Raw genomic sequence first — 12,902 nt, 5'->3', positions numbered from 1 at the left:
AGTTGCGTGTCCAAATATACTTCTAAGTTGTTTAATTAAAAAGTTACAGAGACTTGGTTTGAGATAAGAAAATACATTTATAATATGATTTTCAAGTGTAGTAGCATTTCAAGTAGATATGTGTATCTGCTTTAATAAAATACCCTTTAATAAAGATGGTGTTTAAATATTAGTAGGAGTATGACATCTTTTTATTACTACATCATAAAATAATTTTAAATATTTTTTACTCTTTATAGCAAACTAGAAGATGATCCTTTATATATTGCCTATTCCGCCATGATGGCAAAGGTAAATATATAATTTCAAGCTCCATCCCTCACTCCACTCAGGTACTTCCCATTAATTATAGATGCTTTTTAAACCTTTTCCTTCTGTTTCTTACATGGACTGCTTGATACTAGTAATTTCTATGTTTTCAGTGAAGCAAATGCTGTTCAGAGTTATATATAAAATGAGAAATTTCCTACATTAAAATAATATTACAAAATTCCAGTAGGTGCAATCCTGTTGATATCACTTGGCACTTCGTTTTGTACAGGATTAACTCATGAGCAGTCTTAACATGTTAGTTATCTTTATTCTTTGGATAACTATTATGGAGTTAATATTTGAAGTCTGTCAAAAATAAGTTGACAGTTTTTGCAACATATTGATTACAGCTGACACATGAGGAGAGTTTGACTCTGAAGATAAATATTATGGATATAAATAGAGATATGACACAAGAACATATAGTCTGCAGTTACAGGGTGTGTATGTAGTTGGATGAATACCCTGAAGTACTCATACATTAGGGAATATCAGATTCTTAGTGTGGATGAGCACAAATATTTACGATTACAGGGATTTTAAGTCTTCTTAATGCCTTTAATTATTGCTTGAAAAAAATTCTTTGGATGTTTTTGTAGAAATACTGTAGTAAAAATAGGCATTATGTTTCCTAAGCAAAATCTTGTGACTTCTGTTTCTAACATAAAAAGAGCTGTCAGGAGGAGGAAGAAGAGGAAGAAGAAGAAAAAGAAAAGACATTTGAGGTGAGAGTTTAAATAACATTTCTTTCTCATCGCCTAATGTGCAAGTATTTTAAATATGTCCACTAGAATAAATTCAAGAATAACACAGTGTATATTGAGCTGGTTTACTAGGTCATTCATATAAAAGAAAGACAGTGTGTTCTGAAGTTTTGGAATCAAACAACCCATGGATTATGGCCTTCAACAATTTCGGATTTCTCATCTTCCTATTTTTCCTGAATCAGTTACAGTCTGTATTCTGTTCTCATTTTTGTTCCCAAACCCAGGAGAAAGAAATGGAAAAACAGAGAACTCTCTATCAGCAAGCTCGCTTGCATGATCGTGGAGCTGCTGAGATGGTCCTTCAGATGATTAGTGCAAGCAAAGGTAATGTTCTGTGAAGTATTAATAAAAGTACACGATATACATATCATGTATAATGCTGTACATATATATAGTGTATTATGTCATTACACCTATGAAATGTATATCATATACAGCTTTTATTTTGCCTCATTATATACCATATACATGTCAATTACAACTATACTAGGTAAAATTTCCAGACTGCTTTTCTGATTGAATAGTTCATAATTGCAAGTTTTAATTACCATACCCTTGTTTTGACAGGTCATCCAGGACCCATGGTTGTTGAAACACTAAAACTTGGTATTGCTATTCTAAATGGTGGGAATACCATAGTTCAACAGGTAATGCTTTTCTAACTACTGTGAGTCTTGTTTGTATAAAGGAGGCAAGTAATTTTGAGTATTTTAGTGTTGTGTTGTGTTTTTATTTTAGTGCATTTAATTTTAAGCTAAACAGTGAAGAAGTATCAGGGTATCTTTGGTACAATAACCATGATACCATTGCTCACCAGTGATTTGCATTTGGAATGGTCATTCAGGAAGTTGTTAATTCCATATAATTTTAATACAGATTTTTTTTTTTTTCCCCCCAAAATGTATACCCTCTAGAAAATGCTAGACTACCTGAAGGAGAAAAAGGATGCTGGATTTTTTCAAAGTCTCTCTGGCTTGATGCAGTCCTGCAGGTAAAAGCAGAAATCATATTATTACAGTTTCAGTTTTATTGAGGTTTCTGGCTTATTGTTCAGTGCAGGTGGATTTGTTAGATTTAAATCACAGGAGTCACAGATTGTAGAACTCCTGTGGGAAATTTCTGTGATTAGAGAAATAGCATTGTTAATCTTTTAGAGTATTCTTCCAAAGGAGAAAATAAAGCAAAGACTGTGTATGCCTTTGAAGGCTTAGTTTGGAGACGCAGAAAAGTAAAATGTAATGGCTCTTTTACTGGTCCCAGATCCCTCAGGTTTTCTGTCTGGGTGGTTCTAAGGATGGAGAAAAGCCATCACTGAAGGAGAGACAGGCCAGTGGAGCTTTATTAAGCTTGCAGTTTCTGCACATCTCTTAACGAGTTACATAATCTCTGTCTCTTCATCTGGATCCTCTGCATATGTATTAGGTTCGTTAGAGATGCCATGTGTGAGACTATAGTAGTCCATTTCCTTGATAAACCAGAAGTTCAAATTAGAAGGTAAAGGACTCGCATAAAGAAGGTGGAAAACTGTTGGTGTTTCTGCTTACTCTTACAGTAGGCAACCTCCTTTTCTCAGCCTTTCAAAGCAACAGAAGGGTTCTGAAGGAGTAGACTGGGAATTAGAAGTGGAGAAGCTGTATGAAGACAGGAAAAATGTGGAAGGAATGGTGACCTGCATTGCAGAAATTATTGCTGAGTAGTTGCAGCCTAATTAAATAACATCTATTGTGTAATTTTTCCATTTATGTAGAAAAATTTAGAAAGGACTTGCTCAAACAAGACCTGCAGAGATGATATTACCAATCATGTATGTGTATCATTCAGGACTTCATTAAAAAAGATTTTGATAAAATGACTTCAACACTGATAAGAGCATGAAAATGATGCTTTAAAAAATGCTTTTGGTTTTAACGATGTCGCTAGGTACCCGAATATGTGACTGCATCGCTGTTAACTGAAAAAATTAGATGATCATAGAATTATATTTGGACGGTTTGAATGAAAGTATTCTGACTGCGTGGTGAGAAGAATCATCTTCTGCTGTTCCACATGCTGGGCTATGCCAAGTTAGCAAAAGAAAATTCAGATATCTGTGTATTTTGACCTTGGAAGATATGGAATCTCTGATTCCATATATGTCTTCTGAGTAACATAATAATGCATAATATATACAGTAACAGTATAATAGAAATAATAGTCATAACTTAGTGGAAAACAGTGTGAGTGAGAAATAACTGCAATAATGTCCTTTTGGCAGGCAGGTTTAAGTCAATATAAAGAGTAATACTTCAGGTTCCTTTTCCACTTTTCATTTATACATGAAACCATGAATGACGTTACTGGAAGTGAAGTTAGGTAAGTGATGAGACCTGACTTGAGACTCATTTCTTTTAAGAAATGGACACTGAACCCTTATTTTCATCCCAAGCTCTTTTAGTTAATATTCATATCAAATAAATTATGAGGCAGTGCATGTCACAGTGGGTCAAGACTAGTTGTTGAAGGCCTCCAGAGATTTCCTAGAAGAAAATAGTTTTCTATTGTGTACTATAGTACTTTTTCCTGTTTTGTTTTTTTTTCAATATAAGTGTTCTTGACTTGAATGCATTTGAGAGACAAAATAAAGCAGAAGGCCTGGGGATGGTTACTGAAGAAGGAACTCGTAAGTAGAATGAAATAGATTCCAGTAGTGCTTAAGATATTATTTGTGCTTCCTTCTTTAACTAGAACTGTTATTTACTGCGGCTTGAGGTTTCTGTTGATAAACTTACTATAAGTAATTCTAGGCTTTGAGTTCTGAATATGTTTTATATTTACAAAATCTTTAGCAATAATTTTTAAGAAAAACATTGTAACTTCCAATATTCTTATCCTGTATTCTGTTATTTTTCTTTGATCCACAGTCATCGTTCGTGAGCGTGGTATGTTTGGGTTTATTAGTTTTTGATACTATTGTTGCAAATATGTGTTGCAAATACAGAGGGAAATCTTTCATTGCATCTTCCCAGATATCTTTAGGTTTAGCTTTATGGTCTGCAGCAGGTTGTGTTCAGCTTGGATAAACAGTTTGATGCTTATTAAAGAAGTGTCTTTCATATTTAAGGCATGATTTTAGTTATGACTAACCATTTACTTATTAGGTATATATCCTGTTGCTTTCTTTTTTTTTTTTCTTCTTTTTTTTCTTTAACCATGGATGCATTGGAGCGCTAACTGTTTTGGCTTTGCTTTTTCTGTCTCAGTTTTTCTTTTCATTATTATCAGTCTGTTTCTTTTAAATTGCTTTAATGCTTTTATAATACTGTTTTTTATTAGAATTCCAGTTTTAAAGGTTGCTGTAAAATTATGTGTTCTGCATATTTAATCGTAACAGTTGTCACGTAATCATTGTATTTATATATTTTAAAGGTGAAAAAGTGTTGCAACACGATGAATTTACTCGAGATCTATTTAGATTTTTACAACTGCTCTGTGAAGGGCATAACAATGGTAAGTGAACTAAATTAATTTGGGGGAAAATGTGTGATGGGTCTGTTCTTAGAGTTCAATAGAACTGATTCTAATGGGTTTTTTCCTCTAATTCATTTAGTTTTCTGAGGGGAAACTGGCATGCCAACAATTTGAATTGCGGAGTTCAATTTGAATTTTTAAGTCTTAATGTAATTTCAGTTTTTATGCCAATTGTTAATAGTAAAGCCTATTCCAAGTCATGTGGATAACAGTTCAGTTGTATTTACACTGCGATCTACTGTAGTTCAATTTCCACCACATAAGCATCTGTACCCAACAAGGTACTTAAAAAGAAGGTATTCTCCATGTCTCCATGAAAAGATGAAATTAACTTTGTATTTTTTATTCCTATATATACTAACCAAGCACAAATCACTACTTATTTCAGATTTTCAAAATTACCTACGTACTCAGATGGGCAACACCACAACAGTGAATATTATCATTAGTACAGTTGACTATCTCTTGCGTCTTCAGGTGAGGAAAAAACAGAGGAAAATGGAGTGTAATATATTTGCCTTGCCTTCCTTTTTATAAATTCACATTTTACTGGAATCAAATGTGAAAATCCTCTCTTCAAGGATATCTAAAATAAAGAATTGCGATTTAATTTATTTCATCCTTCTTTCCTTTTAAAATAGACGATCTTTCAGAATTCTGTGTAAAACCAGATGTTTGTTAATTTATTTTATTGTTAAGTTCTGCAGGGAGCATGGTTAGATAAAAATGCAAAAAGTTATTGTCATGAGAAATAGATTGACACAGAAATACTAAATTTCATCTGCTGATGATTCAACTTTTGGTGATACAAATGCAGGCAGTAAATACTGCATACAGAATCCAAAATCAGAAAATATAACGTTGTTTTTTTCTTAGGAATCAATCAGTGACTTCTATTGGTACTATTCAGGAAAGGATATCATTGATGAATCAGGACAACGTAACTTCTCTAAAGCTTTGGCTGTCACCAAACAAATATTCAATTCCCTTACAGAATACATCCAGGTAAACAAAATGTTTTGCTCGAGGTACTAACAGTGAAGTTCTATGATAACATGGCCTGATCATGTCCTATCATAAAGTTGTAAATACTTTGGCTTTATTTTTCTTAATTTTGATGGAATCACTGGTCCAGTGTAAAGTTAATATTAAAACATGTGAATGGCTGCATATTTAACGTGATACAATCTAGTATTTATGCACTAGATACCAAAGAGACCTTGGGAAGCTTTCTCACGTAGCTTCATGGAAGCCTGAAGTTTCTTTTTTTTATTTTTTCAGGGAGAAATCTTAGGAAAACAAATTGTTTTGTTTTGTTTATTTTATATAAATAAAAAATGTGTTTTAATTTTTTTAGGGCCCTTGCATAGGTAATCAACAGAGTCTGGCTCATAGTAGGCTGTGGGATGCAGTTGTTGGCTTTCTTCATGTCTTTGCCAATATGCAGATGAAACTTTCACAGGTATTTTCAGTAGTCAAGTAATCCTTCTTTACATGTGTTTATAAATTACAGTCAAGTGAATGTTGAAAGCTGTAAAGCAGTTAATGTGCTGATACTCATTGGTTGTGCATGGGCCTACTGTAATGTAGAGGTCCACGACTGAGTCTCAGGACTAGCATCTTCATATCACTCCTTTTAGCATTAATCATCAGTGTGCACTCATCTTTTCTAATATCAAACTCACTGCTTCCAACTCAATTATACGTTTCTGATAATGAAGATGGCAATTTGGTCCCTTCCTCCCTGTTGCCAAAACCTGATGATCTGTCAGAGCAGAAGCACCGTTAAAAGCATGGTTCCCATGCTACAGCTAAGTAGGGCAAGAGAAAAGCTGGGAACAATTCAAAGAGAGAGGGAATGTGACAATCAGTCAACTTGTCCAGTTAATTCATCACAGGCACTGAGCAGGAGGGCAACAGGCGGTATTCATTTTACTGTGCAGGGCATTGTGGAGTCCCACCCCTCTTCACAGTTTCAGGCTTCTATGTTCTTTTGCGACTTCTGCTTAATAGACCCGTAGAGTCAAGACACTGGGTGCTCAATGCAACAGTGCAGAGAGTCATTTCCTCACTCTTACTCAGTGTCTCTGCTACCCTCTGACTTACTTAAAAGATTTCTTCCCACCCTACAGAAGTATACCAGAATTTTGAGGATACTGAACAGTTTTTAGGTCCTTAATGTTAGTCACAAATCCATGTTAGACTTACTATGTTCTGTAGTTGAACTAAACAGTTCTAGTTCTGTTTGAGTGGTAATGCATTATGCCCTTAAATATTCCCTGTGAAGTGAGAAAGGATGGATTCTTTCTGAGATTAATACTACCAGATCTATGGAGTAATCAATTTTGTGAGTTTCTGCTGTCCCTTATCTGTACTTCGGTATTCCTTAATGCTTTATTAAAGCTTATCTTTATGGTATTAATACCTCTGCTGTAGTATGTTACCCTCATATTGTATAAGACATCTGATAGTAATCATAATAAAATGACAATGAAATGTTACTGAAGAATGTGAACTACATTTAGATGACCATCCTGCATATGTTTTTTTTCCAAGTATATTTAGTTTTCCAGATAAATACAAAGAAAAAACAACCTTATGCTCCCCCCCCCCTTTTTTTTTTTTACAGGACTCTGCTCAGATTGAATTGCTTAAAGAACTGCTAGATCTGCTAAAGGATATGGTAGTGATGCTCTTGTCACTGCTTGAAGGTTGGACCTATTTTTCTTTATGGTCAATACAATTATCTCAGCTTCATAATGTAAAGTACAACAATTATGTTAATCTTTCTAAACAGTTTGTTAATTGCCTTTATGTAATGCCAGGAAAAAAACTATTTCATAGTTATTTAATAATTATTCTGGAATATACATAGTCATGAAAAAGAGGGCTGCTACAGAAAAGCATGTTGAAAGAAAAATTACAAAGATTTAAGAACGTTTTTGTTCTGTTCGTAGCATGAATATGAAATTTATTTATTTATTCAAAATGTAACAATGCCAAATAACTTCCTGTTTTTACACACTACTTAGGTAACGTTGTAAATGGAACTATTGGAAAACAAATGGTAGACACGCTTGTAGAATCATCTAGCAATGTAGAAATGATTTTGAAGTTCTTTGACATGTTCCTCAAGTTAAAAGATCTGACTAACTCAGATGCTTTCAAAGAGCATGACCCTGACGGTAAAGGCATCATTTCAAAGAAGGAATTCCAGAAATCAATGGAGGCTCAAAAACAATACATACAGTCAGAGATTGAATTCCTACTATCCTGTGCAGAAGCTGATGAAAATGATATGTTTAACTATGTTGATTTTGTGGAAAGATTCCATGAACCAGCCAAAGACATTGGATTTAATGTAGCAGTATTGCTAACAAACCTTTCGGAGCACATGCCTAATGATTCACGCCTTCAGAGCTTACTTGAACCTGCAGAAAGTGTTCTTAATTACTTTGAACCATACCTTGGCCGTATTGAAATAATGGGTGGAGCCAAGAAAATAGAAAGAGTTTACTTTGAAATCAGTGAATCCAGTAGAATGCAGTGGGAGAAGCCACAGGTGAAGGAATCCAAAAGGCAGTTCATATTTGATGTTGTAAATGAAGGTGGAGAGCAAGAAAAAATGGAACTCTTTGTGAATTTCTGTGAAGACACAATCTTTGAAATGCAGTTAGCATCCCAGATCTCTGAAACGGATTCATCTGAGAGGCCTGAGGAAGAGGAAGAGGCAGAGCCTTGTTATGTAGTGGATATTGGAGATGATGAAGAAGAAGAAAAGTCCCTGGAATCTGCTTCAGCTTTTGCAATGGCTTGTGTTGCAGTGAAGAAGAATGTTGCCAACTTTTTTAAAATGGCCACTGTAAAGAACCTAAGAAAACAATACAGGAAAGTTAGAAAGATGACAGTAAAAGAGATGGTGAAAGTGTTTTTCTCCTTTTTCTGGATCCTATTTGTAGGGATGTTCCAACTGTTCTTTACTATAGTGTGGGGAATTTTCCAGATTCTTTGGAGCACTGTATTTGGGGGTGGCCTGGTTGAAGGAGCCAAGAACATTAAAGTTACTAAAATATTAGGGGACATGCCTGACCCAACACAGTTTGGAATCCATGATGATGTTATGGAAGCAGAAAAAGCTGAAGGCGCTGAACATGGCATCAGAGCTGAACTTGTGCAGTTTGTGAAGGGTGAAAAGGGAGAAACTGACATCATCTCAGACATTTTTGGCATTCATACAAAGAAAGAAGGTGGCTCAAAACATGGTCATGATGCTGGACTTGGAGATATTGCAGAAATCCTTGGTACTGATACCCAGTCGTCTTTGGAAAACACAGTTCGTAAGAAAAAAGGATTACAGGTATGTTAAAGAGATATTGTATTTCTTTGCAGAAAATAATAATACAAATATATTACTGAATTTTCTATTAGTAACAATTATTTGTCAGTTAACTAATTAATAAATGTTCTCAATAAGAACATACTTCATAACCCATACTCTTTTAAAAACAAACAGGAGAGTTTGTGGCAGAAAAATTCAGCCCAATGTGTTTAGATTTCACTGAAGTAAATTATTGTTATTGTTCATTTGGACTTTATTCAAAACAAAAATTGATAGCCCATTTCTAGGCCCAGTTTTTGCTTTAAATGGTTTACAGTCTTGTTTATTCTGCATACCCCATTTTTTCACAGTATTTTTCAATTACTCTTACAATCTACTTTCTCCATAATAATGCCTTATCATTATTGTCTTTCTTCTACATGCTTTACTGACCACATACAATAAAATATCCTTTTTTTCCTATTATTTGAAATAATTTTGCCTGAATTTGTTGTTACTTTAATGTATATCATATAATCATTCTTTACTTTTATTCTGTTTTATGAAAAATATATTTTGTTCCACTTAGCTGAGCTAAATATAATTTATCATTTTGTTTAAAAATGGATTGAACTAAACATCAAAACTGAAATGCATTTGTCATATTTGGAAGGCATTATGTTTCATTCTACACTTCAGATCTGTTTCTACTTGTTATTCAAATATATCTTTCCTCTCACCATTAATCCACGTGTTTGTGGTATGCTTTCCAGATATTTTCAAGATAAACCTCCATTGTAAATCTCCAAGTTAATTATCTCCTCTTCATTTGTATGCTTTTCTCCAATATTTTATTGCCTAGACTGAACTATATTTTTCCAGTTATTTTTTGTTATTTATGTGTATACTTAAAAATGACAGTCTTTTAAAATCCTGTCTCATTTAGCATAAATGTAATGTGGTTGGTATTTAAAAATACTATTTTAACTTAAGGATCTTAGCAGGTCTGAGTAAACACTGTAGAATTTTCTTTGCTTGACTTTGATTTATACATTTCTCTCAGATTTGTTTGTAACTATTGATAAAAATGCTCAGTAATTTATGCAGATACTTTGAGTCACTAATGTGAAGTCAGCTATGCAATTTATCCAGTTTTTACCTTTAATACATTATCAAGTGAAACTTACCATGATAATGTTTGCACTAATTCTGTATTACAGAAATTGCTGTTCACATTGTGTGTATAAATGGCTCAAGTAATCCAGTTAGAGCACAGGATATAACTATTAAGTAGACCTCAAAGAAGAAACAGCAATGTAAGAAAATAAAATTCCCTTCAGGAAGTCACCATGTCTGTCTTAAGCATTTACAATAATAAAACTTAGACAAATGGATAGAAACAGAAATTCACTGCTATATACTAGAAAGCAATTGTGTAGTGATAAGGTCAGTAACATTACCGTAGCTAGAGAAACTGCAAAATAACCTATGGAATTGTATATGGTGAAGATTCTTAGGACTTAGTTACTGTGAAGTTCCACAGGAATCTGTGCCAAGAGCCATGTGGGTTCACAAATAGGAAAAGAAATGAGTAGTGAGCTAACAGAGTTTGCTGGTAAATCTAAGTTACTCATAGCAGTAAAATCAAGAGCTAACTGCAAAGTTTCCTTAAAATAGCAGATGAAAATCAGTGAAGTGATGTATATGGGAGGAAAAGTTATGATTTTACATGTAAAATGTTGGGTTTTGAGCTCATTGTTACTGCTTGGGTATGAAATCTTGGGAATATAATAGAGCTGTACAGAAGTATCAGTTCAATGAAAATGTCAGTCAACACAGATCAAAAAAGCAAACTGAAATTTTGAATTGTTGAGAAAGGAATGGAGAGAGGAAAAACCCAGAATATTACTATGCTCCATGAACCTGAAGTATATCTTGTGTCTTGAAGACCAGGTTCCCCCATTTCAAAAAGAATGTGATAAAACTGAAAAAGGTTCAGTGAAGGTCAAAAAGTTATCAAAACTTGATATGGAACAACTCTTGTGTATGGAATTAAGTAGGTTAAGGCTTTTCAGCCTGGAAAAGAGACAACTGAGAGAGCATATGATGGAGGGATGGAGAGGATGGATAGAGATTTATTCATTCTTTCCCCACCCTACCCCTTAGAAGAACTAGGAATCATCAAATGATCTCTGAATTACCCTCCAGCAGCTTGAGATCTTAGGGGAAACTCTTTGTGGAAGAGTTACACATGCTTCCATCACGTGTACTAGATGAGGTTCCCCAGATAAGAGGCAAGATAAGCAAGGCAAGATCGATTTAGTAAATTCTTTCATAAATTCTTTCACTACTTATGTGCAAGAGAGAGGCATCCGGGTGAGTAGCGGGGGAAATGTTTAGATAACTGTATTTATGTATTAACCAGAAATGCAGGAGAACACACTAATAGACAATTGGTGTCTAAGCACTTTGAGAGAATACAGGAGAGGCTGAAGAGTTAAGACAGGTTTTTGCAAAAATGAATGGTCACAAATTTAGGCACTTTAGATTCCTTTGTGAATCTAGGACTTCAGAGCCTGCATCTCTCTGATTTCCAGTGAAGCTTAGATATTCAAACAGCATTTGAAATGAGTTTACTTTGGTCTTGCAACACTGAGCCTAAAGGCGTTTGAAATCCAGGCCCCAGCTTCTTTGCTGCAGTTAGTCATATGTAAAATTGTATATTGTTTTTTCCTTATCTCAAGGGAATGTTGTAAACACCTACTTAGATGGTTGTGAGGTGTGCCAGTAAAGGTTTAATGAACCATCAACCCACCTAAGATAAATAATTTGAAGAAAACATTGCGTAAGTGAAAGTTGTTTAAATATTTGTGTGTTTTCAATTGCATCAGTTGATCTTGACAAAGAAATTGGGGTTTGCAATATCTGATAATTACACAGATCTTTTGCAGGTTTTTTATGCTGTCATTGATATATTATTCCTCGTTTCATATTTGGAATGAGGCAAGCTGATGCTCATTTTCCACATAATCAGTAACTGCACTGAGTCCTTCTGAGTGACTTTTATTAGGGTATTATTCTAGTTCGGAAAGTTTGGCTTTGAATATGACTCATGTTAGGGTATGATCTGAATGTAGTTACCTTCATCCTCAACTGGTCACATAATCTGTCTGATAACCATGTGTAATTACTTTAAGTTGTTCAGTCAACTGGGCTAGTTACAGTATTGATAACACTACACTGAAAAAGGCTATCAGAAGAATTTCTGCAGTTTTCACTGTTAAAATCTAGTCTGAGCTGTCCATTTTTAAAAATCTAACACTTCAAAAGTGCAAAGTAGTATAAAAAATATAGCATGGTAGTTATTGTATTTGTTTCTTAAAAAAAAGTAACTAAAGTTACCAAAATTTTATTTGAATGGATCCATTTTGATGGTTAAAATACTTTTTACAGATATCTGAAATTGCAAAAGAAGCTGAAGTGGAAAGAAAAGCAGAAGCTGAGAAGGCTGAGTAAGTTATTTTTACACAATTCCTGTTTAATTCCTTGCTAATTCCTAATACTGGATAATAAGGACAGAAAGAATCCAAGCAATGCTCAGTATTCAAAGCACTTTATGTACAATTTGTCTCATCAGTATTTTGAAAAGCAGCACAGTCCCTAAGAGGTGGCAGACCATCTCAGTGGGAAACAAAATGGTAATCTGATTTTTGTGGCCCTTGACAATTCTGCATATATAAATCTGTGGCCATTGTCTTTTTTAAAATTTTCATAACTACCTTTAAAAATGAGCACCAGTCTTGAAAATAAACTCTGCAACTTGTCATTACTGCTATTTACACTTTCCCTACTACCCACTATAAATTTCATGCAACAATACTCGATCGTTGAAACACAAGATTTTACTAAACAAACAAGTTTTATTATTGCTGTTTTATCTGTTCTCAAGTTGTGAACTTGACAGCAGATACATTCCTTTGTCCAGTCATCCTACATAT

The 12,902-nt window shown here is 34.1% G+C and overlaps 1 protein-coding gene across 1 annotated transcript in view; it reads left to right on the top strand.

The window, feature by feature from the left end:
- Positions 1-12,902, top strand: part of RYR3 (ryanodine receptor 3) — a 252,124-nt gene that overhangs the window by 217,163 nt on the left and 22,059 nt on the right. The window contains exons 76-89 of the mRNA XM_052782467.1: positions 240-291; positions 984-1,037; positions 1,304-1,403; positions 1,647-1,726; positions 1,994-2,070; positions 3,665-3,738; positions 3,980-3,997; positions 4,485-4,565; positions 4,975-5,063; positions 5,463-5,591; positions 5,944-6,048; positions 7,216-7,297; positions 7,619-8,943; positions 12,358-12,416. Of these exons, the coding sequence (XP_052638427.1) occupies positions 240-291; positions 984-1,037; positions 1,304-1,403; positions 1,647-1,726; positions 1,994-2,070; positions 3,665-3,738; positions 3,980-3,997; positions 4,485-4,565; positions 4,975-5,063; positions 5,463-5,591; positions 5,944-6,048; positions 7,216-7,297; positions 7,619-8,943; positions 12,358-12,416 (2,325 nt within the window). The remainder of the gene's footprint in view (positions 1-239; positions 292-983; positions 1,038-1,303; positions 1,404-1,646; positions 1,727-1,993; positions 2,071-3,664; positions 3,739-3,979; positions 3,998-4,484; positions 4,566-4,974; positions 5,064-5,462; positions 5,592-5,943; positions 6,049-7,215; positions 7,298-7,618; positions 8,944-12,357; positions 12,417-12,902) is intronic.

This window comes from Harpia harpyja, chromosome 3, assembly GCF_026419915.1.
Source record: "Harpia harpyja isolate bHarHar1 chromosome 3, bHarHar1 primary haplotype, whole genome shotgun sequence".
In the NCBI taxonomy this organism is placed as follows: domain Eukaryota; kingdom Metazoa; phylum Chordata; class Aves; order Accipitriformes; family Accipitridae; genus Harpia; species Harpia harpyja.
Note: the sequence above shows the minus strand (reverse complement) of the source record. Positions and strands in the feature narration are given on the sequence as shown.